This window comes from Trichinella spiralis, assembly GCF_000181795.1.
Source record: "Trichinella spiralis strain ISS 195 chromosome Unknown Scfld1356, whole genome shotgun sequence".
Lineage (NCBI taxonomy): Eukaryota > Metazoa > Nematoda > Enoplea > Trichinellida > Trichinellidae > Trichinella > Trichinella spiralis.
Genome location: NW_003528295.1, coordinates 271,071 through 291,535, shown reverse-complemented (window position 1 = coordinate 291,535; position 20,465 = coordinate 271,071). Strand labels below are relative to the sequence as shown.

General features: G+C 29.9%; 4 protein-coding genes across 4 annotated transcripts; 1 reads left to right on the top strand and 3 right to left on the bottom strand.

Moving 5' to 3' along the window:
* Window positions 1-766: 766 nt before the first annotated feature.
* Window positions 767-4,912, top strand: Tsp_11321 (conserved hypothetical protein). The gene is made up of 10 exons (XM_003369988.1): window positions 767-940; window positions 1,108-1,230; window positions 1,740-1,915; window positions 2,114-2,287; window positions 2,450-2,478; window positions 3,047-3,078; window positions 3,781-3,813; window positions 4,079-4,198; window positions 4,443-4,572; window positions 4,797-4,912. Exons 1-10 carry the CDS (start codon window positions 767-769, stop codon window positions 4,910-4,912), a joined length of 1,107 nt encoding a protein of 368 aa, XP_003370036.1.
* A 400-nt stretch (window positions 4,913-5,312) lies between these two features.
* Window positions 5,313-6,765, bottom strand: Tsp_11320 (hypothetical protein). The gene is made up of 5 exons (XM_003369987.1): window positions 6,736-6,765; window positions 6,002-6,103; window positions 5,796-5,810; window positions 5,517-5,715; window positions 5,313-5,482 (listed from the first exon to the last, which is right to left on the bottom strand). Exons 1-5 carry the CDS (start codon window positions 6,763-6,765, stop codon window positions 5,313-5,315), a joined length of 516 nt encoding a protein of 171 aa, XP_003370035.1.
* Window positions 6,766-12,019: 5,254 nt separating this feature from the next.
* Tsp_11319 (conserved hypothetical protein) lies at window positions 12,020-12,982 on the bottom strand. Its single transcript, XM_003369986.1, has 3 exons — window positions 12,795-12,982; window positions 12,565-12,735; window positions 12,020-12,062 (listed from the first exon to the last, which is right to left on the bottom strand). Exons 1-3 carry the CDS (start codon window positions 12,980-12,982, stop codon window positions 12,020-12,022), a joined length of 402 nt encoding a protein of 133 aa, XP_003370034.1.
* A 147-nt stretch (window positions 12,983-13,129) lies between these two features.
* Tsp_11318 (fibroblast growth factor 20) lies at window positions 13,130-13,492 on the bottom strand. Its single transcript, XM_003369985.1, has one exon. The coding sequence runs from the start codon at window positions 13,490-13,492 to the stop codon at window positions 13,130-13,132; it is 363 nt and encodes a 120-aa protein (XP_003370033.1).
* Between the last annotated feature and the right edge of the window lie 6,973 nt (window positions 13,493-20,465).

Here is a 20,465-nt window from a genome sequence, read left to right as displayed (position 1 = left end):
AAGTCAGTTTAAATTAAAGTAAAGCGAATTTCTTAGATCTGATCAGCAGTTCTATGGATATAATTATGAACAAAAATGAAACCACAAGCAAATTTGTTAATAAACTTATAATTTTAAGGTGCTAGTCAGCTTTTAAATGTATAATTTAGCTACTACTAATATACATATAGAAGATAAACAGTAAAGCTTAGAATAAAAAAGTGACCATTAAAAAGAAACCAAAATTTGACAAATAGAATGCATGAAAATGACAACCAGTAAAATTGAGATTCCCAACAGCGAGTAAAATTCATTGCAACAGCATCTAATGAAATTTAGCCGCCGTGTAAACCAATAAAATTCAAAACCAATCACAGTCCTACGCAAAATATACAACCAATCAAAGTGTGAAGCGGCATGTCTTTGATGAATACTCAGGGTCTACGCCATTTGTATTACATACAGTATGATGTAAAATATGTAATCTTGAATATTATTTTGAAAATTGATTAGTCAGAATGCCAATGTACCCTTTTTTAACATGCCAGAAAAGTGCATTTTCTCAATCAGAATGAGGTCGTATTATCTATCATAGGTACCTCATATCCTTCTAATTAAGCCATTTTTAAAGCATTGAGACCCTCAGCCAAGAGGAACTTAATTTAGCCTTTAAACGGTTAACAAATCCGTTAGGAAATTGAAAGCTGAGACAGTTAATCTGTAGCTAGATTGCGTAGAAACAAAAACTACGTTTTTTCCTGCCGATGGAGAGGTACTTGCAGTGAATATGACTGTCACGTTGACACATCATGTGGATAACAAAAGTTTGAAAGACTTACAAAAATTAGAAGTAATGGAATTAAGTGAATCGCACACGAGTGAACTTACAGATGAAGATCTTGTAAAAATGACTGCGTCCACTGATGAAGAAAAAGACTCCTATGAAGATGATGCTACTAATGTAACTGACAAATTAACTTTGAAATGAGTTGCGGAAATTCTGCATACATTTAAGCAGTAGAAGAAAAAAATTTTAAAACGGACTCAGATATGGTTCGCTGGATTAAGTTTAAGCGTGATTTGGAAATAGATGCGGAGCCATATTGGTGAATTTTTGAAGAAATGTAGAAAAGGAGGAAACAACTTTCGATAATTTTTTATGTGTGGCACAGGAAACCACTCGACTCTTCATACACCACTGCAGTGCTTGAGTTGTCTGTCATCTTGGCGTTTATTTATGTTCGCGCATATGTTTTTGTGTTCTACGTTATCAAGGTCTGCTGTTTCTGCAGTGGTAGTGGTGACGACAATATAGAAGAAATATGGATGAATTGTAAATTTCGTAGTGGCTAGCCTTCATTGTATTCGTGTATCTTTTACTTTATTTTCCTGTTTGTACTTTTGTTATTTAAGAACAAGGTTTGCTTGGCGTTATAAATGTGCTGAAATTGCGGAACGTCTGAATAGTAACAGCGTCCATATGGAATCAAGTAAAAAGTGTAGATGTGTCGCAAAAATTTTATAATTTCCTTCCTCTTGGAAGAGCATATAGAATATTTCAAAATACAAATGAGCTGTAAAATAGAGACTTGGAATAATTATTTGAAAAAATATTTTACGCAGAATACTGTGTATGCTGAATTCTCTACAAAGTTGAATTGCTTTTTGTAATTTTAATACTGGCAGTATTATAACTTTTAACGTTTAACATGAATAATGCTTATGTAATAACCGAATAAAATGAAGTTCAATATTTTTAGGACGTTACGTTTAGAATTTTTGATTTTGATGTGATTATATTTTCAACATCTTTCATTGGCTTTTTATCAACTGTTGGTAACTCTGTCCAACATATGTCAAATTTGCATGCTCCACAGTATGGACATATTCCTGTTCCAAAGCATGAAAAGCCAGTTGGGACTGCCGGTTTGCATTTGTAATTTACACATATTGTCTGTCCTTTGCAATCAGTATGTTTAATGCATTCCTTTGGAGGTTCTGAAAACATGAGTATATGCAAAATTCTGCTTGTAATTTTCTGAAGTAAATTTAATGACGTATCTTTTCCTCATTGATTGTTTTTTATACTGGCAATCATATCAATTTGAAATGAAAAATATTAAAATGTATGAAGTCTAAAGCAGAATTACCTGATGGTATCATGCAGATTCCATAACGACAAGCCTGCCCCTTTGACAAAAGGCAGTCATTGTCTTTCGAACACAATCCTCCTGCTGGTTCTGAGGGTAAGCAGCTACCTTCTACACACATCTGCTGACCAGTACAATCAGTATGCACGCGACATTCTGTAAATGAGACCGTTATTTTAAGTTCTTATTTCTCAAATAAAAGATTTTATTAGAACGGATTAATTAAGAAGAAAAGAACCAACAAACTGAATTTGTGATTTTTATCCATTCTGTAAGATTAGTTAATCAATTACTTACTCTTCTTGTGTAGTTGAATGCAGAAAGCAGCAACAGAAAGAACCAGAAGAAGGTGAAATTTAAAGTACATATTTCACGATTCTGTGTTTTGAAATTTTCCGCTCTACATTTTAAGAATTTACTTTAAATATTAGTGCAATCAGTTTATTTACTTTTGGTTTTAAATTTATCAGATCTATAATTAAGTTTTAGACGTATGACTTAAATGACTTTGACATATCAACAACATCTTTGTCATTTTAATTTGGTTTACAATCAAGTTGTATGCTGAAAATTACAAGACGTACTGTAAGATAAGCACTTGGGCTTCACATCTATATGTAATCTATGCTAGTATGATAGCAGAAATTTTTTGTCATAGCAAAAAATGTTTATTCTTAGTTAAGCATATTTAAATAAAGTGTTAGCCGTTGATAATTTTTATTTTATTTATTATTCATCGTTATTTTTATCTGTTTGTATTGTTTAAGCAAGTGCTTAAATGTTTGATTCAAAAAGTTATAAGTTTTTTTTAATTGTGTACTATAATGATTTAAAACCTTTTTTACTATATTGAATTTGTTTCCGAAATGTAATTCAATTAGAAAGTTATTAAAATATAATATGGTGCAAATTTTCAGTTGTGTGCATGCTTCGATGCAATGAGCGTTTGGTATTTTAATTGGAATGCATTTTTCAACAACCTGGTCATTATTAATAACAATTCATTTGGCAATAATCTGAATAGCAATTTAAAAAACGTTTGCAATGATTAAATCGTTAAATCAGAAATTTCTTTTAATAAAACTTAAAATAGAAATGTTTGTCACAAGAAATAAATCATTTTAGAACAATAATTTTGTTCTTTCAACAATGGTACTTTATCGCCGTCGTATTATTTAATTATTAATAATTGCCAGTGTTTTATTGCTTTTTAATGTAAAACAGCTTGAGCAAAACAGTTCTGTTTATCTAAGTAAACTTTGTATTTTTATTAGGCATTGTAATCAATTATTACTAATTACTTTTAAACCATGATTATTATTTTAAATAAAAGAAAGTCCTGCTTTTTATAATTAATAAATAGCCCATAAAAATACTCATTGTTGTTCATTGAAATATATTTAATTTATTATTCTATATATTTATAAAGTAAATTTAACCTTATATTGCTACATTTACTTTATGACATCCGCTTTTTTAAATTATCAGAGTTTAAATGCTTACTTGGTTGAAAAGTTTCGAAATTCCACGTTTTATCAAACTATAAACACTACATTATATTGTACTGCTGCTGTTACACTCTTTAAATACATTTCATTTTTATTTCCACATTATATTTATTCAGTAATTAATTTATTAATCAGCAATTTAGCTCGTGAATAGGCTGAAAAGTGAAAAAGTACAGGTTGTTTTTCAGATGCAATTAATAAGCAAATGACTGACTTATACATTTTCCGTATCAACGTATATCATTTCATAAATCATCTTTATTTTAAATAGAAATGATTCATATACAGATTAAACAGCTGCTTGTTTATATGTTGTGCTGTTACGTTTCGACATGATTTCAAAGGATAAAATATACTTTGTAAATTTTATGAACAAAAGACATTTTCATTTATGCAAATTACTGGTTGTGATTTATTATAATGATCTAAATTATTTATTAGGAAAAAGAAAAAGCATATTGCAAAAGCTATTGTGGATTAGCTGGTGCTTTAAAGAAATCTATTTATTTGATGGTGAAAACGTCAACTCCGCTATACATACTGTATTGCTGGGCATATACAGTAAAATATTAATGTTTTTTGATTAAATTTATCATTAAAAAATAAAAAAAATATAAGAATATTTTAAAAATTTCTGACCGTTTCTGTAAAAGCTTAAAAAATGGATGAAAATAGATTTTCCATTTCTTGTAATAGTTGTTTAAAGTTGTCAATCTAAAAGAATGCTTCAAAAAAGTTTCAGCAATAGAAAGCAAAAGATGACTTCTTCTTTTTCTTCGTTTTCTTTATTTGGCATCAAATTAAGACGACGCAAATTGCAACAAAAACGCTAACAAGCAAATATATAAATTTGGATAGCAAAAATCCGTTACATAATCAATGGAATGTTTTCTTCTTCAATGACTCATTCTCATATCGTAACAGGCATCCATCCAGTTGTTCGTTCATTAGAAAAAATATGAAAAAATAATAAAGACAGTAAAAAACAAATTAAAGTAGTAATAAATGAAGTTGACAACGAGATTGCTTAAAAAACATATACTTAAAGCATTAAAAGTTTTTACAAAATTGGTGACTTTACCGAAGTAATTAACACTCTTGAACAGAGAGGTATGGGTGGAAACATTTTTACAATATAAAATGTGTTAATCTTTTTTAGCATTAAAAAATATGCTTTGCCTGTTTGCAAAACAGACATTTCAAAAAGTGATGCAAGAGAAGAATCGCAAGCAACAACGTTTCAAATTGCATAGAAAAACAGATGATGATTTATGATTGAACACATGTTCATGTCCAAAAAAGAATTAATGGCAGAATGTCGTCATCGGACCAAATATAGATATATTGCAAAGGAAAACCAAAGAAAATTGAAGGCAGTCATTCGAGACCACTAAATAATAAATAAACTGACCTTTAAGCTCCGCGCCTTGTGCAAAAAGCAGCACTAGCTAGTTAGCCGACGGTCAACAGGAAGTGAACGATTAAGGAACGTTTGTTAGAACTGTTAAACGCTTATTAAAAGAAATTATAAAATGCATCGATGCACATCGGTCATAGAAACAATAAATTGATAAACTTTTAAAATCACAACACCGGGAAGATTTCTTTTCATTCATTCATTTTTTGCTTTTTCTGATTTCTGAAAAGAACGTCAGTTATTGTGTGGACCAGCCAACTAATAAACACAACGTCCGGTAACACTGCTACGTATCACATGCTTCGCCTCGACATGGCTTACATCATAGATGTTGAAGGCGAATTTCTCACCGGTATGGTATCCCTGCTTCATCTGTACCCAATTAGAGCAGAGTTCAGAAAATGGGCCTTTGAAAATTGGTGCGATTTCTTCAATTCAAAATTGGCAATCGATACTGTAGACCTGCTGGCATTTCTGTCCACTTGTTGCTTGTTAATAGTTCGCCTGTGGTACATTCGGCGCCACGGTCGTCCACCGGTGGGCAAGGAGGAAAATTTTTCACTTCTCCACTTCTGCGTGAAACTGTCCAACCCAAACGGACTGTTGGTGAGCAATTTGTGTCGACGGTGTCCTTTGAAATCTTCGTCGTCCAGATGAAGCACTAAGAACTGAGCATATTTTTGCTTGTTCCGAGAACGATTGCCACGCCTTGGCCGGCCACGTTTATTCAACGCAACAAACCATTTCCTCCGGCGTCTTGAATAACGACATGATGTATATGTATTATAATAATTTTCGAGCATTTTTTCCATAAATATGCACTCTGTTGAATGATTCACCTGAAACAATTTCATATTCAATTTTTATTTATTTAAACAATGAAACCAAAAGCAATCTTCATCACAATAATATTTCAACATTTTATATAACAGATTAAAAATACAAACCGTGCCGTATATTGCTAATGATATTTTTATTTTCAGTTGACAAATAATATGCTTAAATTTTCCTTTTCCTATAGTTGAAATAAATGCATACACAAAATGAATCTGAATAATAAAAAGTTCACCAAAAATTATTTGCAAACTTGCTTACTGCAGTTAATTTATTTAAAAACATTTTTAAAAGATTCAATAATAAAATTAATTTCTAATAATTTTATTTCATTTTCAGCAATTTTAATGAATAATGTTAAAAATGCTTTCATTACGACTTAAGACTCTTTTTTCACTATCGCATATATTGTGATATTTTTTATGGAAAATCTATTAAAAACACTTAACTGTGAAAAATTTACAAAAGTAAAACTAAAGCTCAATAAAAACAAAGTTAAAATTTTACTATAAATTCGTGAGCGCTTTATTGCAGCTCAAAATTTATTAATGAATTGATTCAAATTAAATAGAACAGTATTTTTAAGTATTATTTATAAAATAAAAAATGAAATTATCCAGTAACATTACATATAAAATACAAAAATATATGCTTTTTATGATTCCGTACTTTCTGTGATTAGAATATAGAAGTAAATCAGCTGAAAAATTAGTTGAAAACATCATCATTTTTTCTCATTTAAATTAATTACAACATTTTTATAATTATCATATTCAACTTTTTTTCAAATTTTGATTCACTTTTTGTAAGAATTGAATCATTGTCAAAATTATGAAATATAGCTTACTGAACCATACAGTCGACCACGACTATTCATGCATAAATAGCGATTGCTTTCTTTGCCTTTGATGCTAACTAATCCAAATGCCACAGATAAGAATTCCAGAACACCTAAATGATTGTCCTTTTAATCTCAAAAAATATCAATAAGTAATAATAAATTTCAAATATTATATAAAAGTGAATAAAATTTCAAAAATAATTTCCTTAAATATGAATTATAATTACAGTCTAACTTGATTAAGTGAATATGGAATTTGGCAACATTTTCCATGCACTTATCCAAAGTTGGAAATTATTCAGCGCAATTGAAAGGAGCAATAAATTCACATTTACATGGGTTTGATGCAAAAAATGTCCATTACTTCCTTGGAAAGAAGTAGTTGCTTTAACATTGTCTGTGATACGCGTGCTTATTCTAATTTAGCGATCAATAAACGTTGCAAACTGCCAATAGTTGTTATAATTGATGATAAACTTAAAGCAGCCAGGAATGAGTCTATTGTGCACGTAAGGACTATATTTCGAACAGTAAATCCTGTGGAGCTCAGCAAAATAAGACACTTAACCAAGTTGTGCACTTATCCAAATGTGTACTTATCCATTATTTTACCGTATAATTAACCACAGGAAATTTTCTTAGGCCAAAATCTGGTGCACTTAAGGGAAATGCGCACTTAATTAAGTTCGAGCATATAATTAATTTGCTATATAATGTAAAAAAATTCAAAAACTGATAACATGTAACTATAAGTAAAAAAATTGAAGTGTCATTGTTTTTTATTTATTAAAAACGTAAAATGGATAAATTAAATAGATTTGTTCATACAATTAACTTAATGTAATTGACTAGAAATTTAATACTGACAATCATGTATGCGACAAAGCTACTCTACACTGCACTCAAATAACGAAACGTCATGCGATACATGCTGAATCATAGAATACAGCATTTTCATCATTTAGCAAATAACATTAGCAAATGTGAAATTTCTACTATTAATATTCAGTTACAATCACATTTTATTCATAGAATTATTTTTTGTGAACCTTAAATTCAAATTTCAATATACAGATTTATCAAATAATTCAAAAATCGTTTAGCCTTGTATAAGTTACTGTCGATCGAAGATGTTGGCCACATATTAGAATAATCGTTTATTAATTATAATAATTTAAAGTTTGGCATATTTAAGAATATCAGCGAGAAGTTTTAGAGAAAATTTATAGATCATCATTCAGAAAAAAATTGTCTAAAAGTTTATCCTTGATAACCATTAGCAAAGATAAAGATGAATGATAAAGAAACAGCGATTCAATCTGAACATGAAAAGAGTAGTAATAGTAGTAGTCGTAGTAATAATAATAAGGCAAGAGAATCACAATTGGAGAAATGAAATAGATGAAGTTTAAAAATTAATTGTCAAAGCATGAGAAAGTAATGTGTGGATAAAAATGAAAAGAGCCAATGACGGTCGACTGAGAAACAAGGGAATATGCGAGCTCATAAAATTGGTGAACATTTTCCTTATTGTCAAAAATAGAATTTTCCTACTGGTAGGTCTGCAGTTAGACCTTGACACGCCTGTTCTAATCAGTCTTATTTCAAATGACGTGCTTGAAAGCGGCGTTATAAGCACGCGGTTGGTGCATAAGCTTCTATGCTTCTTCTCTTTAGCATAAATCGGTCAAAGTGGAAAGCAGCAGCATCCCGCAATTAGAAATCAGAATGAAACAAACGCATCCTAGTTTAGTTTTGCAAAAACATACGGCAAAAGCGTTTGTCAACTTTTTTCTCAGATGAAAGTTATAAAGTTACTTTTTTTCACCGCATCGTCAAAGCAAAGCAAAACAAAACAGCGGACATGATTTTTTTCCCATTATAATTTATGCTTATGAAAATTAAAACGTCACATCATTTGTTGTGGAAAAGTAAATTATGTCCGAATAATTTCAATTCTTCAATCAATGGTCAATTGCCATTGTTCCATATTTGAAGCATGGATGTACTGAACAGTATTATTAGAGAATAAAATTTTGTAAAATAAAACACATGTAAAAAGCTAATCAGCGGATTATCGCAAGATGAATGTTGCCACAGCTGCAAAAGCAGTGGGAAGTTTTTGCAGCAAAGTGCAAAATGTATTCCAATCAAAACAACCAGTCACATGAATAATTCCACATACAGCAATATATAGTAACCATACATCTCGTTTGTTTTTATACTGTTAAAATTGATAAAATAAACACTTTCAAAGCTAAACTGTTATCGAGATCTTCGTCCAGTCAAAATAATATTGTCTACATACATGTAGATAAAACTATGAATGCTACATTTTTAATAACTGAACTTAATAAAACTTGAAAATTTTTTTCCAAATCATGTGGAAATTTATTGAAGGCAAGCTGAAACATCCTGAATAAACATGCATCAGTACAGTTAATGAATGTCAAAACATCTTGAAGCTTATAAGCTGAATGTCTACAATACCAACTTTGTCAATAATTATTAATTCCATAATTCATTAGAATTAGAATTAGAATTTAATTTATTAATTTAAAATATCGAAAATTTTATTAATAAGAAAACATTAATTTAAAATTTTATTTTTTTTAAATAACATCAATTCTGAATTTGATCTAAGTAAGCATTGAAGAAAATTAAAGATTTTTTAAATCCCAATAAAAAACAAATTTTCCAAGAAAAGTTATCCTAAACGCTGAATATGCTTCAAATTATTATTGCATGATGATTAGACAATGTTGAAAATAACAAACGTTTGTTGTTTTTTTATTCCCAGCGGTATGTTTACGAAACGTCACCAACAGCTGTTTAAAAAAACAGCTTAAAACATGTTCAATGAAGTTTTAAGTTTGCCGTTCAACTAGATAAACATTTACCTCTTTTACAATTAAAATGCCCATATACTACATGTTGGAATTACCCTACTCCAACAGCACTTCAACCAACTCATCAAATTTAAGCATCAACATAACGAATGATGAAATTAGAAGCTAAAGATATAACTTCACCTGAAAATTATATTGCATGTGTACATTTGTTTACGACCAATTCAAATTCAGTTTTGTCAAATATTTATTTTGTCGAAAATGTAAATTTAGTAAGAAATTTATTTTAAAAATTATATGATGAATTCAAATGTAGTACTTTTTCATTTTTTTAAAAATTAGATTCACTTAGCGTTCTACAATAAAGTGAGCAAATGGAATGAAGTGAAATAAAATATTTTTTTACTTTTAATAATCTGCTCTCATTATTTCATATATTAGTATAATATTTATATTATCATTGAGTAGTAAAAAGGGAGAAATTAATATCACTGCTTTATTATTTTATTTTCCCAGACTTAATTAAAGTAGAACTTTCTCCATTATATTTTGCAGCAATTGTTAACATTTATAAAATATTCTGACAATATCGTTGTAACAAAATGCACTAATAATGCTAGGATAGCATACTGTTATTTTTTTTGTTTTGCATAAATCTTTGATGTGTAAAGAAAATGGAATTCTAGTTCATTTTTGTGTAGTGGAAAATTTTGCTGCATTTGAAATTCTACTTTCTTGAGAAAAATTCAATTCAACTTTTGTTTCAATAAATTGAATAAGCAAGAAAAGTAGTGAATTTCATATTTTTCTCAAATTTTACTATTTGCTAAAAGTAAAATAGCAATGCTGGCAGGTCAGGGTAAAATGAAAAACAGTGCATGAACGCTTGAATAAGCAAAATGCAATTGAGGACGCCATTTCCAAGTGGTCAAGCTCTATTGACGAAAAGCATATAAGCATTTTGTTGTGCTATTCTGCAGACTGTTGTTCATCGACCTCGAATCCTGCAATAGCTGAACCGGTGGGATGCGTTGCAAGTCTAGTCTGCAGACGATCAACTGAACAATATCAATTTTTAAAACACTCTATTACAATAGATTGGCGCTTTTTAGTTGGTGCCAGCGTAACTAATTGATACACATCCTTGGACAGCAGGATCAATTTGCAACAATCAATAAAAGAGAAATTGCCAAAAAAAAGGCTGGAAATCATTGCACCGTTGACCCTGCCCCAACGAAAGAACCAGTCTGGACGTCATGGATATGAGATTGCATAATGCACATATGATAAAGCAAAACAAAAAAAAGAAAAAAAATACAAAGCACAATGACAGCAAGGTCGTTTGATAATTTCAATAAACGGCACAAAATCCAAAGCAACAATGCTTCTGAGCAGTGAAACAAAAAGCTCCCACTCCTGCGGCCTTAGAAGCTGACACACCCAAGCAAAGCTTTCTTGCATCGTGTTGTCCAACGCATATGACGCTCTACGTCAAAGTGTAGTGTCATATACACGTGCTATAGCTCAAGAGATGCTCTAAAGCAAGCAAGTTTACTCATGGAATTGTCCCCCTTGTGTTAACTTGTTCTAATGGAAATCCAGAAATAAACTTCAATCTTATCCATGTATAATAACACAATAAACACAACTTGAAACTGTATAAACATCATTAATTACAAACTTATAAAAGCAGAACAACTCAATTTTAAAACCCATCTTAAAGAAATGTGAATGTAAGTTTTGCTTAATTTTACAAAATTATAATACAAGTTTTTTGTTTTTTGATATATTCTGTATTGTTTATTAAAACATTTCATGCTTTGTTTGTTCGATTGTTTGCAACTTTCATTATTACAAAACGAAAAAGACATTTGTGCAGCCAATTACAATAATGACAAAGACATTTGTTTCTTATTTTCTGTTAATGCTAATTTATCCTATTTTTTTATACATGCACATATACATACAATTGAATATTTTTATAAAAGCAGACAAAAATGAACAGCTGATAATGTATGCAAAATGCAAAAAGCGAATGTTTTAAAATTGCAATATTGTTAATCTCAATTAAAAAAAATCATTTCAATTATTTTTGTTTAAAAATTACTGCTAATAATAATGTTTGATGCAAATGTTTTAAATATGCAATAATAACTTACAAAATTCTGGTTTTTTCATGTTGTACACTTAAACAGATCAATATCTATAAAGATAGCTAGCTTAGATGAAACATTTTTGAATGAGAATTGAAAAAGCATCTGTATTTGAATAACGTATTATTTGAAATTAGTAGAATGTATTTCTTAATAAATGCATTTTATATGTTAATTTTTTAAATTTGAATTGTTGTCATGATAGAAAGTATTAACCCATTTTACGTGAAGTAAAAAAATTTTACATTGGGGCAGTTCAGTTGATTGGACTATTGTAAAACTAAAGCTTCAAGGTGAGCAATGAACCTCAAGTAAATAGAGGTGACTAATGCTATTAAAAAAACCATTTTAAAATATTTAAAGTGACTTAGTATTATGTTAATAATGTTTGGACGATTTAAATAGTAAACATGAACGGCAGTGTATTCGAAAAAGACTTTTACAAGCTTATACATGTTACGAGTGATTCAGAAACGAATATCATGCTAAATGAAAATTAGTGTTTGTTTTATGAAAGAACACTAAAGTGTGTTTAGTATTTTGGCAACGAATTATTGCATTAATTGCAATAACATTTGTGATTTTAGAAGGAAGCCGCAACTTTGAAGAAAAATTCAAACATTTGCAATAAAGCTAACAAAAGAGTGGAACGGTTAAGAACAACTAACGCTCAGCTTTTGAAAACAAATCTAGAATAAAGTTATTTAAATAAAAGCAATGTTTGTATTCAAGGGAAATAATTTAGAAAATAAAAATAGACATATTTAAAATAAGATATTTCACAGATATCCGGTCACTTCAGCTTGAATTTATATCTAGACGCTTTTTGAAACTGAAGCGCATGATCGCTCCAGTCGATCAATGCGTGAAAATACTGACACTGTATGGCACTGCAAATTTTACTGTCAGCATCGTTTTGCAAACCCGGAAATATTGTACATTTTATCGCCGGCCAGATGCCAGTTGGCCTTGTATACACTGGAAACAGTGTTTCGATGAAATAACTGAAATGTAAAAATAAGCGGAAAGGAGATATGGGTAAGGATTCAGCAATGGATTCAACATTGTTGGAACGTCAGATTTGGTGTCGATGAATGGTGACGTCACCAACAATCGATAAAGCCTAGTTTTCCTGCAGACCCACGAACTAATAATATTTCTGTTCAGGCTCACTGCTTCGGTAAGGCCCAGTTTGAACCCACCCGTATGGGTGAATAGAAATTTGATTTTTTCGCTTTTCAACATATCCATAGAACACTGTCACAGTTTCCAGACGAATAGTGTTTTGTTGAACAATATTTTAACAAAAAAGCGATTAATTGATAAAATTAAAAGTAAAAGGAAAATTTTTGATGATTATAGATTGAATAAAAAAGACGTTTTTATTTTTGCGCAACATTAAAAAATAACTTTACCGAATCGATTATGATCCTGATGGGTTCCATTAACTTTCCCATCGCTGTTGATTAGCAGATGAAAGCCAGTCCTGCAGTAAAGCTTGCCAAGTCGAGTACTTTTTTCGTAATGCACCCAGTAAGTGTCTCCGGGAACTTTGCTGGGTGATCGTCTACGTTTTCTTGGCGCACTTTGCTGCTGTAGAGTGGTTCTGGCTAGCCGCATGCAGGAATGAAGCAAAGCGTCGTCGTCATCGTTCAGTGGATTCAAATGAAAAGAAACAGAATTGGCAAACTGACTGGTCATACTGATAGCAGCCGATGGTGACCGAAGACGCACTGGCACCGGTGCTATTGCCAGATTCATCAAAGCACAAGAGAAAAGAAAAAAAGAAAATAGCGCCGCTGGCCTGGCAGAGCCGGCGCCCAGCGCTCGGCCGGCCACTTGGGACCCGAATGCCGACGACACCGCTTGCAAGGTTTTCAAAAGCTAAACGACAAGTGGCACCAACGTTGGACACTGGATAAAGCCCGTGTCGTAACTGCTTTCACCCTTGACCAAGCAGTGAACCGAAGTCGACAAGCGGCAGTGTCGTTGAAGACCGGCAAAATGGAAAGTGTGCGGAAGCAGCTTAATCGCAGAAGCGGTGGCCGCCGTACGCGGCAAGCAAGAAGCAATAGCAGCAGTCGAGTAAAAAGATGAAATGGATGTGATGAAAGTGACGAGCTGTTCTCATTATGCCAAGCATCATCAGCATCACTGGATGGCGCCACCAGGCTTCATACTATGAAACGCCCGCCTTCAAACTGCTAAAGCACACGCTTATATACACGCATACACACACTCACATACACGCTGCCTAAAGGATGGTGTCGCAAATTTTAGAAATCAGCAAAACAGACAGTTTTACACTGTCGGTCAGTTTCAACGACCAATAAGAGTTGAAAATGGGGGCGTTGCAGCACTGGATTGGCTATCAACACTTGTCCGTCAAGTTATTGGCGCCAGTTTGACTGCATTATTTATAAAATAGTTTATTCAACTTTTTCATTTACCTCATCTATTACAAATGTATTATTTTATGAAACACTGTAAGCATTGGTAAGAAAAACGGTAAGTGAGTTTATATCATTATTATGTCCCATTCATTTACTTCCGCTTTTGCTTTTCCAGTTTTGAATGAGCAGAAACGTTTATTTACACTACTAGCAAAAGTTAATTGATTTCAACAAGTTAGTTCAACACTGAAATGAATTTCATGAACAAAATTGAAATGGAAAATAAATAAATCATAATCAGTGATAATTAAATTAAAGCAGTAATTTTGCATGCTTATTTTACATTTTTCAAACTGATTGGAAAATAAATTATCATTACCGTATATTACAAAAATTACAGTTAATGGATAAATATGTACTTGAAAGCTGCCGAGCGAGATGATTTTTATGAAAGTGTTCAGCTGAAATGGCTTGCAATCATGTAATTGATTCAGATAATCAGTAATAATTGTAAGAAAGAATGATCAGTTGCAGTTTGCAATTAATATTTAAAATTATCTTGAATATTCAATGTGAAACCGTTATTAATGATTAATTGAAAATGAATGTACAATGAATGAATTGTTAAGTAATAAGAAGAAAATAATTTCTCTTCCCACTGTGTGTGCACATACATACAGAAGAAAAGTTTCAATTGTTTGCAATAGAAAATTCAACAAAAAGCAATTTCTTTTTGCTTCACTGCATTCGTTTTCTAAGGTTATAATATAATGCAAATTATTATGTTTAAGTGAAGTTCAGGTGCTTTTTCTTCTGTAAATTTCTGTGGAGAATTGAGACAAAATATTTAAATTATAGACTGAGTGATTTTAATTTGATCAAATACTGCTGCTTATGTTCAAGTTTAATTTCATGTTTTTTTGAAGCAGTTTTTAAGCTTTTACTTATGAATTTTATTAAATAAATATATCCTGATTGGTAATTTTTCATAATTAGTATGAGTTCAATCTGTATTTTCTATGAAATGTAATATTTTAAAGTTATTGTGCATGAATTATATTTAGTAAATGAACAATTGAATGATAATTTATTTGAAAAATTGTTTATGGGAAAATCAATCTGCGAAGTTGGTGGTAATTATTTTATGTTGCTAAATGCGTCAAAATTTATTACGCTGTTGTATGCGATTAATTGTGAAAATGGCAATAGCGTAACATGGATTTCGATAATCAGTTGCAAAGTTGCGCATTTAATGACTAGCGTGATTAGCTGCAGGTCGTTTGAAAATGAAACATTTGAACAAGCATAAGGGTCTGCATGTTATAAAATTGAATTACTTTTCAACCAAATTAAGAAATAAGCTGTTTGAATGATAAAACGGAATGACGACTCCACTGGATGATGATCAGAGGCCAGCAATTGCGTCGAATTGGAAAAGAAAAAGCCAACCCGGTCGAACCGGGCTCTTTTTGTCAATTAAACTGAAATACAAATTCTGTGTGAAAATATGACATCCGATCATTCTCAGTTAATTGAATTAAATAAATTTGTCCAACAAAAGCACTTTCAAATATTTTTTCTTCAAACTCAATGCAAGATAACTTTCTTTATATAATAAAACTTTGAACATTTTTGTTTAGATAAAAAAAATTCAATTCGTCCAACATGGCAAAAAAAGCATCAGTTTCATTTATGTGAATACTTTCACAGTTTGACTATTCAGTCGTGAAAAGCTGAACATTTTCAGTTGTTCAGTTATTTGTTCATTAAAGCACCAACAACTATATTTTCTCGTACAATATTTATGCAATAATTTATTTGAATTCAGTACCGAATTAACGGTGATTTTTCAGAGATGCATCTATGTTAAAATAATTTTTCCAAATCACTGCAGAACACCTTGGCTTTAGTGAGAAGTTTATCAAAACAAAGCAATTTTGAAAACTATCCCTCTGTTGCACTGTCTATTAGGCAATTTAAAAAATTACAATTTAATAAAGTATGCATTTTATAATATTATTTGCGCAAAACAATTAGAGAAAAAGAAAAGACTTAATATGATTAAAATTCTACGTAGTAATAATTATTTGTTGGATGCGAAAGCTCAAGTCAAAAAAGGCTTATTTCAAAATTTAGCTGTTTCATTATTTTTATTAGAAAAGAAAACGAGAAAATTTTTTGAAAAGTTATGACTAATCATTTAACAAATAATAAAATGCATAAGATTTTTGAAAAGAGTTAAATTTGTATGCAAATAATATGAATTTTTTTGATGATGGCATATATATGAAATTTTATTGAGCGTGATTAAAGCAAGTAATTAATTGCTTTAATAATTAAATGAAATAAATCAATGAGGCAATTCGTTTCAATGAAGACAAATGAAAACTTTTATCCAAAGTGTTAACTTTTTGAACATTTTTGGTTGGTTGTTATTTGATTTTTCAGTTTTACATTTCATTTGATAAATAATGGTTTTTGCGCACTGCTCATTTTTACAGTACATCAGTTCAAAATATGAGTAGAAATATATTAAAGCAGTATTTTCATTTTCAACAGTAAAAATGAAAAATAACGGATAACATTTAATAATAATATTTTTCAAAAACAAGCAAATATGTATGTATTAAATAATTGCTTTTTTCATCTTTATTTGCTGAATTCATTTTTATCATTTGTTATTTTTCACATCCAGCTTTGAAAATTTGCTCATTTTGTTAACTATCTTCGACTATTGATGCAAAGGCATCTTTCACTTTCAAATCTCTTTTAATGCTTTAATTTCAAATCTTAATTTTAAAATGCTTTATTTTTTATATTTCAGACATTGCATAGATTTGATTGGAATTTGATTTTTATATTTCAATTTTTCAATAGTTTCAAAATTGATGCTACAAGAAATTTTGAAATTTACTAACATTTTTCTTTTTTGAATATATCATTTCGGTAATATCACAACTAATTTTTAATATATGCTTGTATATATTTTAATATATGTTTTTAATATATATATATTTTTTAAATATATTTTAATATATTATTTTTTATTCAAACAGATTTGCTGCAGACAATTCATGAATAAAATACGGTTATGTTGTGGATGAGTGCATGTTGGAAAAGTCGATAAAATTTTAATTCGAGCTGGTGTAAAATTTTGAACTGAAGCAATTGAAGTTTATTTTGAATTATGATTTATTGTCATTTGTCTATTGTTTTCAATATAAAACTCGATTTAAGCAAAAGCATTTGAAATTTGAAAATCAATCCGTTAAATTTAAATTGCGAATAATAGTTCCAGTATCTGATTGAAATCAACAATAATATTGAGAATGTACATTTTACAGTGGTAATATTTCTTCCAATGTTTATCATACAGCATCTATTTATGAAATTTTATCATTTTGAAAATATCTAATCTAGCAATAATTAAACTATTGAAAGTGCACATAAATGTGGTCAATGATGCCTATTATTACATATGTATATTGCTGTTAATGTTTTCATTATTATTTTTTTTCTTCTTTAAATTGGTGCATTTCTTTCTAATGAAATATTATCGCTTGTTTAAAATTACACTTTTTGCTTTGTTTGTTCATTTCTCAATCAAGCATCAAGCATTGTTAATCGTTAAAGTAATTAAGAACGAGACGAATGTGCTAATTATTTTTGTTTAATTACTTTTACAAATAAACATATTGTTTTGATTTTTTATTTTGAAATATGCTAGCATAACTGATGAGATGCAGGTATACTTTTTTATATTTTCAGTGGATTGATATTGAAAAAAGCAAAAAGTATTTGTAGAAGAGAAGAGAGAGAGAGAGGGAGAGAATGATGAAATAATAATGAATATAAATAATTGTTGTAATTTGTTGTTGTTGTTGTTTATAAATTTGAAAAAATGTAAAATTGTAAAAAGTGAAATTCAGGAACATATTTGGAATGAATATTTCAATGAAGAAGAGAAAGTAAGTAGTTAGTTATGTTGAGAAAATTATTGGAAAAATTATAAAAGTGAACCAAACAGTGTAACAGCAGCTAATACTTTGTCCGATCCAACGTGGAGGCGTTCAAATTTGCATTATTAGTGGGATTGATTTATTATTTTGCTTGGTGGAAAAAGTTTGTCGTGGTTTTGGCGCCGTTTCGTTGGAACAACTGCTGCCATCGTTTGCCGTTCGACCCTGGGCATCTTTGTTCCATAATAAGAACGAAAGCTTACGAAAAAGCCGCCAGCCGAGCCGAGAGTGGTGAAAAGAAAGCAGCGTGGATTGAATAGAGTGGAAGTATGAAAAATTGAGGAAAAGCAAGATTTGTTGGCACCGATGGTTCGGCTGCTTCCGACAGCTCAGAGATGTGTGAACAACGAGCAGGTTGGTCGAAAAAAGAAAAAAGAAAGATGATGTCGTTGCGACCTGCAACTCAAACCGCGGACGTAGTAGCTCTCTCTCTCTCTCTTTCTTTCATAAATGTCGTTGATAATTTTAATTTTAATTTCAATTTTAATGCCAAGCTGAGATGGAATATTCAAATCAAACCGCAATGCAAATTTGAACCGAACTGAACAAATAATAATCTTCTGCCGGAAACAACTTTTGAATATGATTGAATAGCACGAACTGGTGTGTAGGCGTGAAAAGACAGCCTTGCTTAGTAAGAAAAGCGGACAGCAGCCAGCTAGCTAGTTCACTTGATTAGCCTTATAATTTTAATAATAATTAAAAGATTTTCCCCTTGCTCTCTATCTATATTTACTTGTTCTTCGTTCACGCACACATTTGTTCAATTTTCAAAAATTTATTTCACTAATCATTTTTATTCACAAACTTTTTCCCACTTTATTATTCAAATTGAATTCTACAAACAATATTGTAATCATCATTTACATTTTTTCTACATTGCATTGCAAGCTTTTTTTTGAAACATTGCATAAATTTTACAATTTTTTTGAGAAACAGTTATGACACTTCTCATGAAAGAAGATGCAATTTAATCATTTTCATTACTGAAACTTTGTGTTTAATTTCATTCCATTTCAAATTTACTGTAAACTATTTCTAGTATACTGATATGAATTATAAAATAAATGAAGAAATATCCAATTTTAAAATAATTGCATACACACACACACACCATTAATTCTGATAAACAGTAGAGATTGAAAATTTCCATTTTTTTCAAAATTTTAAGCAAAAGAATATTAATATAAAAAACAATGTCTCTTGAACCTTATACATGAAAGAAAACCAACATTTGGTTGCCATTTTTATTAAATTGAAAATTTTGAAACTATACTTTACAAAAAAAAATTATGAAAAATTTTAATTTTTGAAATAACATAAATTTCAGCAAATATAATAAACTACATACTTGCATAGGGGTGTGACTTTTTGGAAAGCTCATTATCACTGTTGACGAGTTTCATTGAGAAATTCAAGAGCAAGATAAGAATATGACGGAGGAGCTAACTAGTCTGTGACAAATTGTCGATTTAGATTAAAATCGCCGTTTACTTTTGATTGAACAACAACATATTATAATTTATTTTTTTTTTTCTGCTTCTTCCTTCTACAATTACCCATTCAATTTTCAGTTTTCTTGATTTGCAAAAATTCATATTTTCCGTTTATTACATCAAATATTGCTTTTGATTCTATTTTTCAATCAAATTCATTTTCAACTCTGAAAAATTTTTTTTCAAGTTCGAATTGCATTGATTTTGAATTATATCAAATTGTAGAAAAATTTTCCAAATAAGCATATTTTTACACCATCAGATTAACTTTTATTGGCCAATTCAATGTTTAATGAAACAAAAAGTAATTTTTCATTTTTGTGCTTCAAAGTTGTTTTGCATTACGCGTAATAAATTTCGATATTCTTTCTTTGTTTTCAAACATCCCAAAAAACCAATTATACCAAAACATAAAATAACCAAAAAAAAAATCCAAACATCTCATATGAAAATAAAGTTAAATTAAAAAATCCTGACCGTTTAAACAAATTTTCATTCAGTTTTTCCAATATGCCATCCAAAATAAATATTTTAAAGAAATAAAAAACAAAATATTAGATAAAAAATTAATTTTCATTTTGACAAATAAGTGCAATTTGCCTGGCGGTTTTCATCCAATAACATGCCAAATAAATTAATTCCCATTATGGTGCCCGAATTGGCAAAAAAAAAAATATTTGAAAAAAAAATTTTAAATTTTTTTCCCCTTTTTTAAAAATTTTTTAAAAAAAGGGGTAAGGAAACAAAAGAAAACATAATAAAAAAAAGTAAAACCCCTCTATTTGAATTTATTTTTTTTTAAAACACTAAAAAGTAATTTTTTATA

Excerpts from the sequence above, each read along its gene's own strand:
- Tsp_11320 (XM_003369987.1), bottom strand. The coding sequence starts at position 6,765 with ATGAATAGTCGTGGTCGACTGTATGGTTCA. Across the intron at positions 6,104-6,735 it reads GTGGTCGACTGTATGGTTCA|ATTCATTTTGTGTATGCATT; the intron begins GTAAGCTATATT and ends TTTATTATTCAG. Across the intron at positions 5,483-5,516 it reads GTGGACAGAAATGCCAGCAG|AAATCGCACCAATTTTCAAA; the intron begins GTCTACAGTATC and ends TTTGAATTGAAG.
- Tsp_11318 (XM_003369985.1), bottom strand. The coding sequence starts at position 13,492 with ATGAATCTGGCAATAGCACCGGTGCCAGTGCGTCTTCGGTCACCATCG.
- Tsp_11321 (XM_003369988.1), top strand. The coding sequence starts at position 767 with ATGACTGTCACGTTGACACATCATGTGGATAACAAAAGTTTGAAAGAC. Across the intron at positions 2,288-2,449 it reads CAGTATGCACGCGACATTCT|AAAGCAGCAACAGAAAGAAC; the intron begins GTAAATGAGACC and ends AGTTGAATGCAG. Across the intron at positions 3,814-4,078 it reads TGAAAAGTGAAAAAGTACAG|GAAAAAGAAAAAGCATATTG; the intron begins GTTGTTTTTCAG and ends ATTATTTATTAG.
- Tsp_11319 (XM_003369986.1), bottom strand. The coding sequence starts at position 12,982 with ATGGATATGTTGAAAAGCGAAAAAATCAAATTTCTATTCACCCATACG. Across the intron at positions 12,736-12,794 it reads AAATCTGACGTTCCAACAAT|TTATTTCATCGAAACACTGT; the intron begins GTTGAATCCATT and ends TTTACATTTCAG. Across the intron at positions 12,063-12,564 it reads TGGAGCGATCATGCGCTTCA|CATTAGTCACCTCTATTTAC; the intron begins GTTTCAAAAAGC and ends TTTTTTTAATAG.